The sequence below is a fragment of the Hippopotamus amphibius genome, chromosome 9 (genome assembly GCF_030028045.1).
Source record: "Hippopotamus amphibius kiboko isolate mHipAmp2 chromosome 9, mHipAmp2.hap2, whole genome shotgun sequence".
Taxonomy (NCBI): Eukaryota; Metazoa; Chordata; class Mammalia; order Artiodactyla; family Hippopotamidae; genus Hippopotamus; species Hippopotamus amphibius.
This window is the reverse complement of record NC_080194.1, coordinates 83713721-83730054: the sequence shown is the minus strand read 5'-3', so window position 1 is coordinate 83730054 and position 16334 is coordinate 83713721. Positions and strand designations below refer to the sequence as shown.

The window sequence follows — 16334 nt, the reverse complement described above, 5'->3', positions numbered from 1 at the left end:
GTGGAGTGATTGATGGGTCTTTGCCGAGACCAGCTCGGCGACTCGAGGTGAGTGACGGGTGCCGCAAGCTTGAAGAAGACACAGACACAGACTGAAGAGAAAAGTGGGACCGGGGGGCTCAAGACCTCTCGGATCAAGAGCCCTGCTGACTCATCCCAGGTTGCTTTTATTGAGTTCTTCGGCTAACATTCTCAGGTTACACCCATAAACAATCAAAGGCCTCACATGACTGAGGCAATTATCTTTGTTTGCTTCCTGGGTCCCAGTTGAGCAGGTGTGGATTTGAGCTGGGCCTGGAGAGCAAAACAGCCCTGGGGGCAGGAGACCTCTCTCAGATATTGGGGGTCGGTGCCCCACCCCTGCTGGCCCCTCTGCGACTGTGCCTGTCTTAGGTTGTTCCTCCTCTGAGGAATCTTACCCGTCTTTGGCTAACCAGCCATCCTTCAGGGCCAAACAAGGTGATATTAGTCTCCACGCCCCGCACCCTCAGTTCCTCCACTGCTCAAGCAGGACATTCTGAATCCCATCGCTAGGCCCACATACTTTAACATTTTCAAGGTTTCGAATGTCTTCCCACAGGTCTTAATAAGGCATATTGGAGTGGGAGAGGAGATCAGGAAATAGAGAAACCTAGGCAACTCTTTAAGATGTTCGACTGTGAGGAGAGGAGTAGCTACAGGGGAGAAGGGGGAAGGGCTGATTCCATCATTTCCAGTAATTGTCCTGTTACCAACATTTGAGAAACATTGCTGATGTGTTTACTTAGCTCTTAGTTTACTGATATAGAGAATAAACGGTATAGAGAATTATACCAGTAACAAAGCTGTTCTGTTGTCATTCATTTGGCTCCATTTGCTTCACTGTTGAAAACCTCAGTTTGATTTCTTATCTACAGAAAAATCTTTTCACATTCTCCTTTTTTCACAAGCTAAGGATTTATTGAACTAATCAAATATGAATGTCTTCAAAACATTTTTTTTACTGGCTCTCTTTGGAATAAGATCTTTATGTAAGTAGATCCTTCACCAAGGGCACCTATGATCTTTGGCTCATCTTTAAACTTTTGTACTCTTTTAATCTCTTCCTTTTATTCTCTTACTTGTTTCATGCATTATATTTTAAGAGAGCAAAGTGATGTGTATTTTAAAGTAAATTGTGGGGAAATCCCTGGTGGTCCAGTGGTTAGGACTCTGTGCTTCCACTGTAGGGGGTGCGTTCAAACCGTGGTCCGGGAACTAAGATCTCACATGCCACGCAGTGCAGCCAAAAAAAAAAAAAAGTCAATTGTGAATAAGTATGTATTTGTGGCTCTTCATGTTATCTTTCTCACATTCCTAGTACACTGCCTTATATGCTTTAAAATCTTGATCCTTGCTGGTTATAAAAACATATCTCAGACTTCCTAGGTGGCACAGTGGTTAAGAATCTGCCTGCCAATGCAGGGGACATGGGTTTGAGCCCTACTCCGGGAGGATTCCACGTGCTGTGGAGCAACTAAGCCCGTGCCACGACTATTGAGCCTGTGCTCTAGAGCCCCTGAGCCACAGCTGTTGAGCCCATGTGCTGCAACTATCGAAGCCCACGCACCTGGAGCCCATGCTCCGCAACAAGAGAGGCCACTACAATGAGGAGCCCACACACCACAGTGAAGAGTAGCGCCCACTTGCGTCAACTAGAGAAAGCCCATGTGCAACAACGAAGACCCAATGCAGCCAATAAATAAGTAAATAAATAAATTTATTAAAAACAAAGAACATATCTCTCCGTCCAGGTTGCAATCATGAGATTTCTTACCTCTACCCTATTACAACTTCATGCTGCATCTGAGTTTGAATCGTATCATAAGTTATATTTATGTTCTATACTCTTTGAGGAATACTCAGTTTACACTTATAGTTTGTAGCTCAAGAAAGAATGGTAAGTGTTGCAGAACAATTAGAAGAAAATCCTTGTTTAAAGTGGCCTTGTCACTCTGCTAGAGGGGGCCAGAGATTAGCTGTCAGAATCTGAAAGGACCTACTTGCACATACAGGTTTCATGTACTTTTCCAGTGCCTGATCTTTCAGCCTTTATAGGATAGCTTCCTGGTTTTTCGTATATACCTGTGTTAATATAGCTGAAAGGAAGCCCATAATTCCCCTGGAGTAAATAGCCTGCTACAAATGGATAGAAGCCCAGAATTCTCAGCAGTCCATGTTTATTGAAGAAGTGTGAGTATGAATGGATTTCATACTACTGTTTAGAAAACAATAGCTCATTTGTTTCAAAGTAATTTTTAGCAACTGACATTATCAGCATATAAGTTCTAGTCTTGAATTAGTTATATTTCTTAACAAAAGCTCTTAAATTAGGTTTTCTGACAATTTTCTCACTGAGCAACTCATTTCCTCTCTGCTAGTAGGTGGTTTTCTTTTTAAATAAATATAATTGATGTTCAATAAACTACACATATAAAAGTGTAAACTTTGATGTTTTCTCATACACACACACACACACACACACACACAAACACACACATACGAAACGACTATCATAGTCAAGATATCTGTCATCCTCAGAAGTTTCCTCATGCCCTTGGTAGCACCTCTTTCCTGCCTCGGACTCTTCCCCAGGCAACCACTGGTTTGCTTTCTGTCACCATAGGTTAGTTTGCATTTTCTGGAGTCATACAACATGTTCTCTTGCGCCCAGTCCCTTTTATTCAGAGTAATTATTTTGAGATTTCTCATTGTTGTTGTGCTATCAAGAGTTTATTCGTTTTTGTTACTGGATAGTATTCCATTGTATGGATATACCACTATTTGTTTATTCATTCATAGGTTGATGGGCATTTGGGTTGTTTGCAGTTTTTGGCTGTTACAAATAAAGCTGCAGTGAATATTTGTGTGCAGGCCTTTGGAAGTATGTTACCTTTTCCCTTGGGTGAATACCTGAGAGTGGACTGGGTCATCATGGTAGGTATGTATTTCATTTTTTAAAGAAACCGAAACGGTTTTCCATAGTAGTTGTACCACTTTATATTACCACCGACAGTATAAGAGAGTTCAGTTCCTTTACATCATCACCAGCACTTGGTATGGTCAGTCTTTTTCATTTTAGCCATGTAGTGGTATCTCTACATCTCCTGAATGACTAAAGATGTTGCTAGTGAATGACTAATGACTTTTAGTGTCATATTGAAGAAATCATTGCCTAGCCCAAGGTCACAAAATTTTTTTTTCTTCTAGAAAGATTATCATTGTAGGTTTTATATTTAGGTCGGCAATGTATTTATATTTGAGTTAATTTTTACATATAGTGTGAAGTTTATTTTTTTGTATATAGATATGCATTTGATGAAAAACTATTCTTTACTTCATTGCTTTTGTGCATTTGTCAAAAATCAGTTGTCCAACAAATAATGAAAGGGAAGATTGATAAGTTGGACTTCATCAAAATTAAAAATCATCAGGAAAGTGAAAAAAACAACTACAGACTGGAAGAAATTATTTGCAAGTCGTATATCTGATGAGAGACTTGTAGTCAAAACATATAAAAGAACTTGCAACTCAATAATAAAAAGAGAACCCAATTAAAAAGTGGACAAAGGATTTAAATAGACATTTCTCCTAGGAAAATATACAAATGGCTAATAAGCACTTGAAAAGATACTCAACGTCATTAGTTATTGGGAAATGCAAATCAAAACTACAATGAGATATCACTTCGCACACATAAGAATGGCTATAATGAAAAAGACAGATTATAACAAATGCTGATGAGGATGTCTAAACATTAGAAGACCCATTCTTTGTTGGTGGGGAATGTAAAATGGTACAATCACTTTGGCAAACAGTTTAGTAATTTCTCAAAAGGTTCAACATAGAGTTGCCATGACTCAGAAATTCCATTCTTGGGTGTATACCCAGAAGAGCTAAAAATGTATGTCCACACACAAAGTTACACAACCATTCATAGCAACATTATTCAAAATAGCCAGGAAGTGGAAGCATCCCAAATGTGCAGAAACTGATGAATGGATAAATAAAATGTGATATATCTATACAGTAGAATATCAGCAATAAAAAGGAATGAAGTACCAGCACATACTACACCATGGATGGACTTTGAAAACAGTATGCCAAATGAAAAGCCAGTCATAAAAGGCCACATATTGTATGATCCCATTTATATGAAATGTCAAGAATAGGCAAATCTATAGAGACAGAAAAATTAGTGTTTGCCTAGGGCTAGGTGGGAGTGGGTAGAGGGTGACTGTTAATGAGTACAAGGTTTCTTTGGGGGATGATGAAAATTCTTAAATTACATTATGGTCATGTGAACTTTATGGTATGCAAATAATATCTCGTAAAGGTGTTAAAAAAAATGAATTGTCCAGGGACTTCCCTGGTGGCGAAGTGGTTAAGAATCTGTCTGCCAATGCGGGGGACACAGGTTCGATCCCTGGTCCGTGAAGATCCCACATGTCTCAGAGCAACTAAGCCCGTGCACTACAACTACTGAGTCTATGCTCTAGAGCCTGTGAGCCACAACTACTGAAGCCCATGTGCCCTAGGGCCCATGTGCCACAACTACTGAGCCTGTGTGCTGCAACTACTGAAGCCTGTTTGCCTAGAGCCCATGCTCTGCAACATGAGAGGCCCATGCACCACAACTAGAGAAAGCCTGCATGCAGCAACAGAAACCCCATGCAGCCAAAAAAAAAAAAAAAAAAATGTATTTAAAAAAAATGAGTTGTCCATATATGTGTGGGTTTATTTCTGGACTTTCACTTCTGTTCTACTGATCTATTTAGCTATCTGTATGCTAATACTATGCTGTTCTGATTGGCATAGTTTTATAATAATGCTTGAACTCAGACAGTGTTAGCCCTTCAATTTTTTTTCCCCTGAGTTTTCATGGCTTTTTTAGACCATTTGCATTTCCATATGAATTTTAAAATGTTTTGTCAGTTTCTACCAAAAAACCTTCTTGGATTTTGATTGGGATTGTTTTGAATCTATAGATAATTTGGGGAGAAGTGATATCTTAATGATACTGAGTCTTCCAGCCCAGGAACATTTATTTAGCTCTTTAATTTTTCTCAGTTATGGTTTTAAATGTATAGGTCTTTCACATTTTTTGTCAGATCTGTCCTGAAGTATTTCATATTTTTGAAGCTATTATAAATAGTACTTAAAAAAAATTCAATTTCAGATTTTGTTGTTGCTGGTATATGGAAATGTGCAGTTAATTTTTGGATATGGACCTTGCACTCACTTATTCATTGGATTTTTTTACATGGTGATCATGTCATCTTCAAACAAAAATGGTTTTACTTCTTCCTTTAAATCTGGATGTCTTTTCTTTCTCTTTCTTGGCTGATTTCATTGGCTAGAACCTCCAGAACAGTGTTGAATAGAAGTGATAAGGGTGGACAATCCTATCTTAGAGAGAAAGTGTTTAGTCTTTCACCATCAAGTATGATGGTAGCTATAGTTTTTTCTTAGGTTCCCTTCGCTTCCTAGTTTGTTGAGAATTTTTCTCTGGAATGGATGTTGGATTTTGTCGCTTTTTTCCCTCTCTAGTGAGATGATCATAGTTTTTCTTTTTTAGTTTGTTAATATAGTGAATAACATTGTTTGAGTTTTGAATGTTAAATCAACCCTGCATTCCTGGGGTTACACCCAACTTGGTAATAATGTGTTATCCTTTTAGTATATTGTTTGATTAGATTTGCTTAAATTTTTGTTTAGAATTTACTTCTATGTTCTAGGAAATTTTGGCTTGTACTTTTCTTGTAATATCTTTGACTGGTTTTGTTTTCAGGGAAATGCTAGCGTCATAGAATGAGCTGGGAAGTATTCTAATTTGGGAGGAAGAGTTTCTGTAGAATTGGTATTATTTCTTCCTTAACTGGTAGCATTTACCAGTGAATCTCCTTTTTTCTGGACTTTTCATTGTGGAAATATTCTTAACAACTGTTTCAACGTTGATAATAGATACAGGGCTATTCAGGTTATTTATTTCTTTCCTGATGAGGCTTTAGTAGTTTGTCTCTTTCAACAAATTTGTCATGTCACCTAGGTTGTCTAATTTATTGGCATAAAATTATTCTTAGTATTCTCTATTATCCTTTTAATATCTGTATAAATCTGTAGTGGTTTCATTTCTCTTATTTTTATCTTAAAATTTGAATCTTCTCTTTTTTTTATGATCTGATAAGCTCAAGATTTATCAATTTTATTGATCTTCTCAAAGTCTTAGCTTTTGGTTTCATTAATTTTTTTATTCTGTTTTCTAATTCATTGATTTCTGCTTCAATCTTAAGTATTTTTATTCTGCTTACTTTAGGTTTAATTTCCACCTCTTTTTTAAGTTTCTTAAGGTAGAAGATTAGGACATTTGATACACTTCTTTTCTTATATAGGCATTTAGTGCTATAAATATCATACTAAATACTCTTTAGCAACATTTAATAAATTCATTTTCATTCGGTTCAAAATACCTTCTAATTTCCGCTTTTTTCTTCTTTGATCATAGGTTGTTTAGAAGTGTGGGGTGTTTTTTTTGTTTTTTGATGAATATTATTGGTCCATTTATTTTACTAAAGAATAATCTGAAAACTTCTAATGCTAAATAACTCTTCAAAAATTATATGTTGGAAGAATTTCAAACCTATTACAGTTCAAGAATTGTAAAATGAACACCAGGTACTCTTTATCTAGATTCACAATTATTAACATTTGGAACATTTTCAGACATTGTGGTCCTTTAACCCTTAACTATTTCATGTATATTATAGGTACAATGGTGTTTTCTCATAACCACAAAACAATGATCAAACTAATAAAATTTGGCAGTAATACAATATAACTAATATAGGATCCATATGTAAAGTTTTCTAATTTTCCCAAACATGTTCTTTACAACAACTTGTTTTTTTGGCAGCTCCCACTCTGTGATCACACATTGCATTTAATTGTCATATTTCTTAAGTAGAAGTATGTTATTTAATTTCCAGGTATTTGGAGATCTTTCAAGGATCTTTCTGTTATTAATTTCTAATTTAATTCCATTGTGCTATGTATGTCTTGAATTCTTTTGAATTTACTGACACTTGTTTTGTGGCCTAGAATATGGTTTATCTTGGTAAATGTTCTAAGTTCAATAACCTTACAATAGAAGAATGTGTATTCTGTTGTTCTATAAATGGGTATTCTGCTAGTCTATAAATGTTGTGGGGTGTTCTATAAATGTCTGTTAGGTCAATTTGGTTGATAATGTTGATCAAGTCTATATCTTTGCCATTTTTATGCCTAATTATTCTATCAATAATTGAGAGGGGGTATTAAAAATCTCTGCCTGTAACTATGGATTTATTGTATCTCCTTGAAGTTCCCAAAGGAACTGAAGTTCCATCAGTCTTTGCTTCATGTAATTGAAGCTCTTTTATTAAATGTTTGGGATTGTTATGTCTTCTCAGTTAATTGACTTTGTAATTATGAAGTGATCTTTATCTTTGATATTTTGTTTGCTCTGAATCTACATTGTCTGATATTAATATACTCCAGCCCTCTTTTAACTAATGCCAGCATATCTTTTGCATTTCTTATATTTTTAATCTATTTGTTTCTTTATATTTAAAGAGCATTTCTTATCAGCAGCATGTAGTAGGGTCGTGACTTTGTCAAATCTGACAGTCTCTTCCTTTTAATTGGGGTGTTTAGACCATTTACTTTTTTTTTTTTTTTAATACTTACTTTGACTGTGCTGGGTCTTAGTTGCAGAATGTGGGATCTTCCTTGTGGCATGTGGGCTTCTAGTTGTGGCATGCATGTGGGATCGAGTTCCCTGACCAGGGATAGAACCTGGGCCCCTTGCATTGGGAACGCAGTCTTACTCACTGCACTACCAGCGAAATCCCTAGACCATTTACTTTTAATGTGATTATTAGTAGGGTTTGATATAAGTATATTATCTTGCTGTTTGTCCCATTTGTTCTTTGTCCTCTTTTTTTATGCCTTCTTTTGAATTACTTTTATATTTTTATGATTCTATTATATCTCCTTTGTTGGCATGTTAGCTATGACATTTTTGTTATTTTATTGGTTATTCTAGGATTTATATCATACATCTTTAACTTTTCACAGTCTACTTTCAAATGATACTATATTACTTCACATAGAGTATAAAAATCTTAATATAAGAATCTTATGGTAGTGTACTTCCATTTCTCTTATCCAAACCTTTATGCTATTGTCATAGATTTTACTTTTACATATAAAATACATTGTTATTTTTGTTAAAGCAGGCTATTTTTATTTAAAGAAATTTAACTGATAAGAAAAATGTTATATATATTACCTAAAGTATCATTTTCTCATGTCTGAAAGACAACCTTTAACATTTCTTGTAGCTGTGGGTACACAGGCATATCTCATTCTATTGCGCTATGCTTTATTGCACTTTGCAGATTTTGCATTTTTTACAAATTGAAGGTATGTGGCATCTCTGTGTTGAGCAAGTCTGCTGGTGCCATTTTCCCCATAGCATTAGCTTTTTATTGTTGTTGCTTTGGCTGCATTTGGTCTTCATTTCTACATGACGACTTTCTCTGGTTGTGGCGAGCAGGGGCTACTTTTCGTTGTGGTGTGCAGGCTTCTCATTGCGGTGGCTTCTCTTGTTGCGGAGCACCGGCTCTAGGGTGCACGGGCTCAGTAGTTGTGGCTCATGGGCTCTAGAACACAGGCTCAGTAGTTGTGGTGTACAGGCTTAGTTGCTCTGAGGCATGTGGGATCTTCCAGACCAGGGATTAAACCCATGTCCCCTGCATTGGCAGGTGGATTCTTAACCACTGCACCACCAGGGAAGTCCCAGCATTAGTTTTTAATTAAGGCATATACATTGTGTTATTGCACATTTAAAAGACTACAGTGTAGTGTAAACAGAACTTTTATATGCACTAGGAAATGAAAAAATTCATGACTCGCTTTATTGCAATATTCCCTTTATGACAGTGGTCCAGAACCAAACCTGCAATATTTCTGGGTTATGCCTGTACTGGGGATGAATTCTTTTGGTTTTTGTATGTCTAAAACAACTTTATTTCGTTTTTCCCCCTGAATTTGTTCATTTATTTGACATGCTTTCCCACCTCACCCCCTGGTGGTAAAAAACACATAAAGTAAAATTTACCACTGTAACCATTTTTAAGTGTACAATTCAGTAGTGTTAATAAATAAATAAACATATTCACATTGTTGTGAATGTGGTATGAGGTGATATCTCATTGAGACTTTGGTTTGCATTTTCCTAAAGATTAGTGATATTGAACATCTTTTCATATGTTTGTTGGTCATTTATAGATCATCTTTGGAGAAATGTCTATTCAAGTCCTTTACCCATTTTTAATTGGATTAATTGCTTTTTTGTGTTCCTTTAAATTTTTCAGGTTTTTCCCCTGTGGTTTATTTTGGATAATTTCAGATTTAGTTCTGCAATATTTAATCTGCTGGTAATCCCATCCAGTGTATTTTTTAAATAAAGAGTTTATTTTTATAGAGCAGTTTAGGTTCACAGCAAAATTGAGAGGAAGGTAGAGCAATTTCCCATATGTTCTCCCTGTCCCCTGACATTCAGAGCCTCCTCTGCTATCAACACCCCCCACCAGTGTGGTACATTTGTTAATAAGTGATAAGCCTATATTGATGCATCACTGTCACCCAAAGTTTATAGTTTACATTAGGGTTCACTTTGTGTTGTACATTTATGGCTTTGGGCAAATGTATAGTGACATGTATCCATCAATGATGATTCTATAAGTCCTTGATGCTCTGCCTTTTCACCCTTCTTTCCCTCCCTCCAACCCATCTTCTGGCAGACACTGATCTTTCACTGTCTTTATTGTTTTGCTATTTCCAGAATGTCATATTGTTGGAATCATACAGTATGTAGCCTTTTGAGATTGGCTTCACTTAGTAATATGTATTTACGTTCATTGTCTCATCACGGCTTGATATCTCATTTCTCTTTAGTACTGAACAATATTTCCGTATCTGCATGTACAACAGTTTATCTGTTCACCTACTGAAGGACATCTTGGTTTCTTCCAAGATTTGGCAATTATAAATAAAGCTACTTTAAACATCCATGTGCAGGTTTTGTGTGGGTGTAAGTTTTCAGCTCCTTTGAGTAAATACCAAGGAGTACGATTGCTGGATTGCATGGTGTTGGATTTTGTCAAATGCTTTTTCTGTATCTATTTATACAGTCTTGTGATTTTTCTTATTTAGCTTGTTGATGTGATCTATTACATTAATTGACTTTTTTCATGTTGAACCAAGTTTGCATTCTTGGCATAAATTCCACTTGACTGTAGTATGTAATATATGTACCTTGTTGGATTTGACTTGCTAATATTTTTGAGGATTTTTGCCTCTATTCATTGTAGTTTTCTTGTAATATCTTTGTCTGGTTTTGGTATTAGAGTAATGCTGACCTCATAGAATGAGTTAAGAAGTAGTCTTTCTGTTTCTGTCACTGAAGGAGATCGAAGAGATTTGGTATAATTTCTTCCTTAATTAGTTTGGTGAACCCATCCGGGCCTGGTGCTTTCTGTTTTGGAAGATTACCCATTATTAATTCCACTTCTTTAATATATAGGCTTATTCTCCAGTGTATTTTTCATCTCAGAAATTGTAGTTTTCATCTTGAGAAGTTGATTTCAGTCTCTTTACATCTAAACTTTTTGAACATGTAGGATATAGTTGTACTGTCTGTTTTAATGTTTAATGTCCTGTGCTAATTCTAATAATTGTCTGTTCTAGGTTGATTTTCATTAATTGATTATTCTCTTCATTATGCGTTGTATTTTCCTGCCCTTTTTCATGCCTGGTAATCTTTGGTTAGATGTCCAGCATTGTGAATTTACCTTGTTGGTTAGTGGATATCTTTGTATTCTTATACATTTTCCTGAGCTTTGTTTTGGGATGCAGTTAAGTTACTTCGGGGCTTTGCTTTTACAATGTTGTGTCTGTCTGGCGCATTGGTCAGTCTAGGACTAATCATTATTCCCTCCTACTGAGGTAAAATCTTCCTGAAAACTCTACTCAATGTCCTGTGTATTATGAGTTTTTCAAGTCTTGACTGGTGGAAACAGGCTCTATTCTGTGTACTGTGTGAGCACAGGAAACTGTTACCTGTTACTCTTTTGTATGGTTCTGTCCCTAGCCTCAAGTCATTTCCTCACATACATGCACAGTGCTCTGCTGTGTATTAGAAGGAGATCCTCTGTAGATCTCTGGGGTTCTCTCTGAACAGCTCTTTCCCCTTGGTTTTCTGTCTTAGGAACTCTAGTTGCTTTTGTGTCCCTGGACTTTCAGCTTTCATCTCCTCAACTCAGGGAGTCTACCAGGCTCCACCTCAGCTCCCTGTGCTGCTGCCTCGAAACTTTCAAGGCAGTAACCTTGGGCACTTGTAGGGATCACTTCATTTGTTTTCCATCCGTCAAGGATCACTGTCTTTTGTTGCCTAATATCCAGTGTCTTGAAAACCATTGTTTTTTGTATTTGGTCTCGTTGGTTTCTGGGTCGATTTGTTCATTTATTTATTTGGTTCTTTAAGCTGGGAGGGCAAACCCAGTCCCTATTACTCCATTTTAGCCAAAAGCAGAAGTCTTGTCTACTTGTAGTTTTAACCTGAGAAAGTTCTTGTATTAGGATTCATCCAGGAGAACTCTTTTAGTAGTAACCATTGGTCATGTCCATTCAAGAGGCTATGTGTATATGTGAGCTATGGGATAAACTCAAATCAGCCAGCAGGAATTTTTGAGGCTTCTCTAGGGTGTGTTAATCTGATTTCCTGACTCCCCTATTTCTGGTAATTTCTTGAGTTATTTGGGTCTAGAAGTTAAATCTAAATAATGATTTCATGAAATTCCTAACCATGTTATGACTTTATTCTCAGAATTAAGAAAAAGAAAGAGCAGCAACGTTATGCTGAAGAGCAGAGGATATTAAGAATGAACTTGCATGAAGAGCCATGTTCAGGGGAGAAGATGAGTGAGATGTTAGCCCAGCTACAACTTGAGGAAGTAAAAGGAGCCAGGGAAAAACAACAACAGAGAGAAAAGGAATACCAAAGGTACTTTGAAAAGTTCTTCATGAAATATTGGCTCTAGAGGAGACTTGTTAGCAAGCCAGTATTCTCATTTTCCTTAAGAAAGAGTTGACTGTGTCTTCTCATACTTTGGGGGTACAGAACTTCATCAAATTTCTCGATTACCTAATACCTCTCGGGGATAGCACTACATTTTTCTTAGTGTTGCTTCCCAGTACAAAGAGGAAGAGTCGAGGCAAAGAGATATGACATAGATTAACAGTGAAAACTGGCAGTAAAATAAAGACTCACGCGCATTCTCTTCCTAGTGGTTCACTTTGCCTGGTCATATTGTATTTTTACAGATATGTAGAAGCTTTAAGAGCCCAGATCCAGGAGAAAATGCAGCTGTATAATATTACTTTACCTCCACTATGCTGCTGTGGTCCTGATTTTTGGGATGCTCATCCTGACACCTGTGCCAACAATTGTATTTTCTATAAAAACCACAAAGGTAAGTCTCTTAAAGGAATGGTTGGGGCCTGGTGGCAGTTAAAAAAACAACAATAGTATAAGTAGTGATTGTAGTAATTTAGCATTTAATTTAGCACTAAGGGCTTACTATATACCAGAGACTAGTCTACCCCCTTTATAAAACAACTCTGAGGCAATAAAAATAATTATAGTGAGTTGTATTTCTGTTTGAGATCTGTTATCTTCTTTTCTCCATTTATGCTGGGGAAATATTTCTAGCTCACTCCACAGTAGTGAGACTAGGGTTTCAGGTTCTCCTATAAATGAAGAATATTAGAGCTTGCCTCTTATGGCCATCTAAGTTAGGCCTGTGTCCAGTTGAATACCCTGTTATCCAAATACTTTAATGTTATCTAACAGATTTATTATTTATATTTGCACATATTTATAATGTGTATATATATCGACATTAGACTGCCAGTTCTGCTAAACATCACTGAGGGAAATGATGCCCAATATAAACTATCTTATCAGGAATCCCAGCTAGAGAAAATGGAGACATTCCTGCTGTGACTAATATTTGTTTCCTGTCCATTCTTAAATGTATTGATTTACATAGTGTAAAGATTATATAGGCTTCATACACACTGAAAGTACTGCAAGTATTTGTATTCCTGATGCCCAGTCTGTGATATGAGTTTCTTATCAGTCCTGTGAGTTATATTTTAAAAACACAGATCTGATCATGCCACTTCCTTATCCTCAGCCCCTTAGGACTTACCGTTACAGTACAAAATACATGGCATATTTGGCATATTTTCTCTCCAGCTCCAGGCAACACTCCAGCCTCATCGAACTTGCTATTGCCAGTACATGCCACATTTTTCTATACCTTTGCACCCCACACACTCATTTCTTTGCCTAGAATGCCTTTTTCCCTTTACTTTTATTAATCCTTCAAGACCATCTTAAATGTTACCACTTCTGGAAATCTTTTCCATCCTCTCCTAGTTTTTCTTTCGTTCCAAACTTCATTCTGTGATGACATTTTGTATAAGCCTCTGGTTTGGAAATATTACACTGCAATTTAATTTTTGCGTCCATCTCTCCATTATCTTTTCTGTAATCACAGGGTACTTAGCATGTGGTAAGTATTCAATAAATATTTATTCAATGAATTGTTAAAGTTAATACCTATGAGACTGGGCAGACAAGCAGTACTTATAGAAAGAGGTTGGGAGGATTGTTTAGAATCTGACTTCATTCATCACTGTGCAAATTTTTATTTGCAGCATATACCCGGGCACTACATTCAGTCATCAATTCCTGTGATATCCCTGAGGGGAACTCAGCTCTTCGAGTGGCCATTCATAATTTTGCTTCTGCACACAGACGGACTTTGAAAAATCTGTAATAAGAATGTGAAATCACCTGTTAATATTTCAACCTTCACTTAAAATCAGCCCTGAAAGATTATTTAGGAAAAGCTATTGAAGTTTATAAGATATGTAATCTGGAAAGAAAGACTGTCCCACTTAACAGCTGTCTCTATAATTAGATCCATGACCATTGTTTCACTCCAAGATTGTAAGGTGACTTCCAAACTTATCTCTTTGCTGTAAACCATGTGGAGCATATTGTTTTAAAAATGACCTGTCAGACTGGTAAGGTTTCCCTCACTTTGCTCTGCTCTGATCAGAAGAGATTATTCGAAATCTTTGAGATTATCTCATTTATTTGTCTTTCTGTAATTGTACTTTGAGTCTTGACAAAATTGCAGACGTCTGGATGAAGCAGAAAAGAAGATGATGAATGAGTTTCTGAGTACCAGTGGCCATCTATTTTGCTATTAACTTTTTTAGTTGTGTATAACAATTAGAGATGAGAACAGTCTGAATTTGATGTATTTGTTTTCTCAAAATTTTTTCTCTCCTGTTTTTTAATTGATTACCTCTTTCGCCATCAGTGACAGTGGACAAAGGACTTTTTAATTTTATAATTTTTATTGCCAAAAAAAAAAGTCAAACCCTCTGTCTTTCGGGCATCTTTTATGTGAAATAATTGTGAGTGACATTTCAAAAAGTGAATCTGAAATCAAAGTGAGTAAAGTCCTACCTTATTTCCCTATCTTAAAAAATGTGGTGATGTGGTGAATGCAATACCTACAGAGCAGATGAAATAAAAATTGCTATATTTAGTATGAATTTGTTATTTCTTCACAGTGTTTCTTGACACAAAATATGAAAAGGTTTAATATTTTGAATTAAAGATAGGTACTGACATTTTCTTTTTCCTACTTCTTTTAATGATCAGTGTTGAAAAAGCACTTAGGTTATGTCTCAAAAAATGCCTAAGCATCTAGCCAGGTCATTGTAAATAAGAGTCAGAATTACCTGTGTGACAAGATTGACTGGTTATTTAACCAGATCAATTATCCAGTTCAGTCAAAATCCTTATGTAACTATATCCTTGGTGTAGCCTTTCTGAGTTGTATTTTTTTAACAGCTTCATTGAGATATAGTTTATATATCATTTGATTTACCCACTTGAAATGTACAATTCAGTGGTTTTTAGTATATTGTAGGGTTGTACAACCATTATCACTATCAAATTTTGGAACACTTTTGTCACTCTAAAGAGATACCCCTGTGATCCAGCAATCCCACTTCTGGATATATATCCAAAATAATTGAAAGCAGGATCTTCAACAGATGTGTGCACACCCATGGTCATAGTGGCATTATTCACAATAGCCAAGAGGTGGAAGCAACCTGTTTCCCTCAACAGATGAATGGGTAAACAAAGTGTGGAATATACATACAGTAGAATACTATTCCGCCCTAAAAAGGAAAGAAATCCTGTCGCGTAGTATAACATGGATTAGCCTTAAGGACGTTATGCTAAGTGAAGTAAGCCAGGAACAAAAAAGGACAAATACTGTGTGATTCCACCCATATGAGGAACCTAGAGTAGTCAAATTCATAGAGGCAGGAAGTAAAGTGATGGTTGCCATGGTCTGGGAGAAGGGGAAATGGGAAGTTGTTTAATGAGTAGAGTTTCAATTTTGCAAGATGAAAAATCCCAGAGGTCTGTTTCACAACAATGTGAATACACTTAACACTACTGAACAGTATACTTAAAAATGATTACAGTGATAAATTTTAGCTTATTTAGTTTTTTTTTTTACCACAATTAAAATTTTTTTAATATAGAAAAGAAAAATCCCATACCCATTATCAATTGTTTCCCATTCCCTTGGCAATCACTAGCCCACTTTCTGCCTCTATAGTTTTGCCTATTTTGGACTTTTCATATAAATGGAATCATATATAGTCTTGTGACTGGAGTCTTTCATTTAGTATACTGTTTTTAAGATTTATCCATGTTGTAGTGTGTATCAGTACTTCATTGCTTTTTATTCCTGAATAATATTCCACATTTTATTTACCCATTCATCAGTTGATGAACATTTGGCCTCTTTCTACTAATTGGCTATTATGAATAATGCTGCTATGAACATTTGCTTACAAGTTTTTCTGTGGACATATGTCTTCATTTCTCTTGGGTATATACCCAGGAGGTCATATAGTAGCTCTGTGTTGAACATTTTCAGGAACTGAAAACTGTTTTACAAAGTTTAAAGTGCCTGCACCATTTTACTTTCTCACCAACTGTGTATAGGGGTTCAGGTTTCTTCACATCCTCCAACCCTTGTGCTTATCTGTCTCTTTGATTACAGTTGTCCTACTGGGTATGAAGTGGTGTCTCATTGTGGTTTTGAT

At 36.2% G+C, this 16334-nt stretch overlaps 1 protein-coding gene across 3 annotated transcripts in view; it reads left to right on the top strand.

Moving 5' to 3' along the window:
* CCDC15 (coiled-coil domain containing 15) overlaps positions 1 to 14712 on the top strand; it is a 58498-nt gene extending 43786 nt beyond the window's left edge. For all 3 annotated transcript variants that reach the window (XM_057695992.1, XM_057695991.1, XM_057695993.1), the window contains 3 exons: positions 11947 to 12123; positions 12444 to 12592; positions 13845 to 14712. In XM_057695992.1, coding sequence (XP_057551975.1) covers positions 11947 to 12123; positions 12444 to 12592; positions 13845 to 13966 — 448 coding nt within the window. In that variant the 3' untranslated portion in view covers positions 13967 to 14712. The remainder of the gene's footprint in view (positions 1 to 11946; positions 12124 to 12443; positions 12593 to 13844) is intronic.
* The last annotated feature ends 1622 nt before the right edge of the window (positions 14713 to 16334 follow it).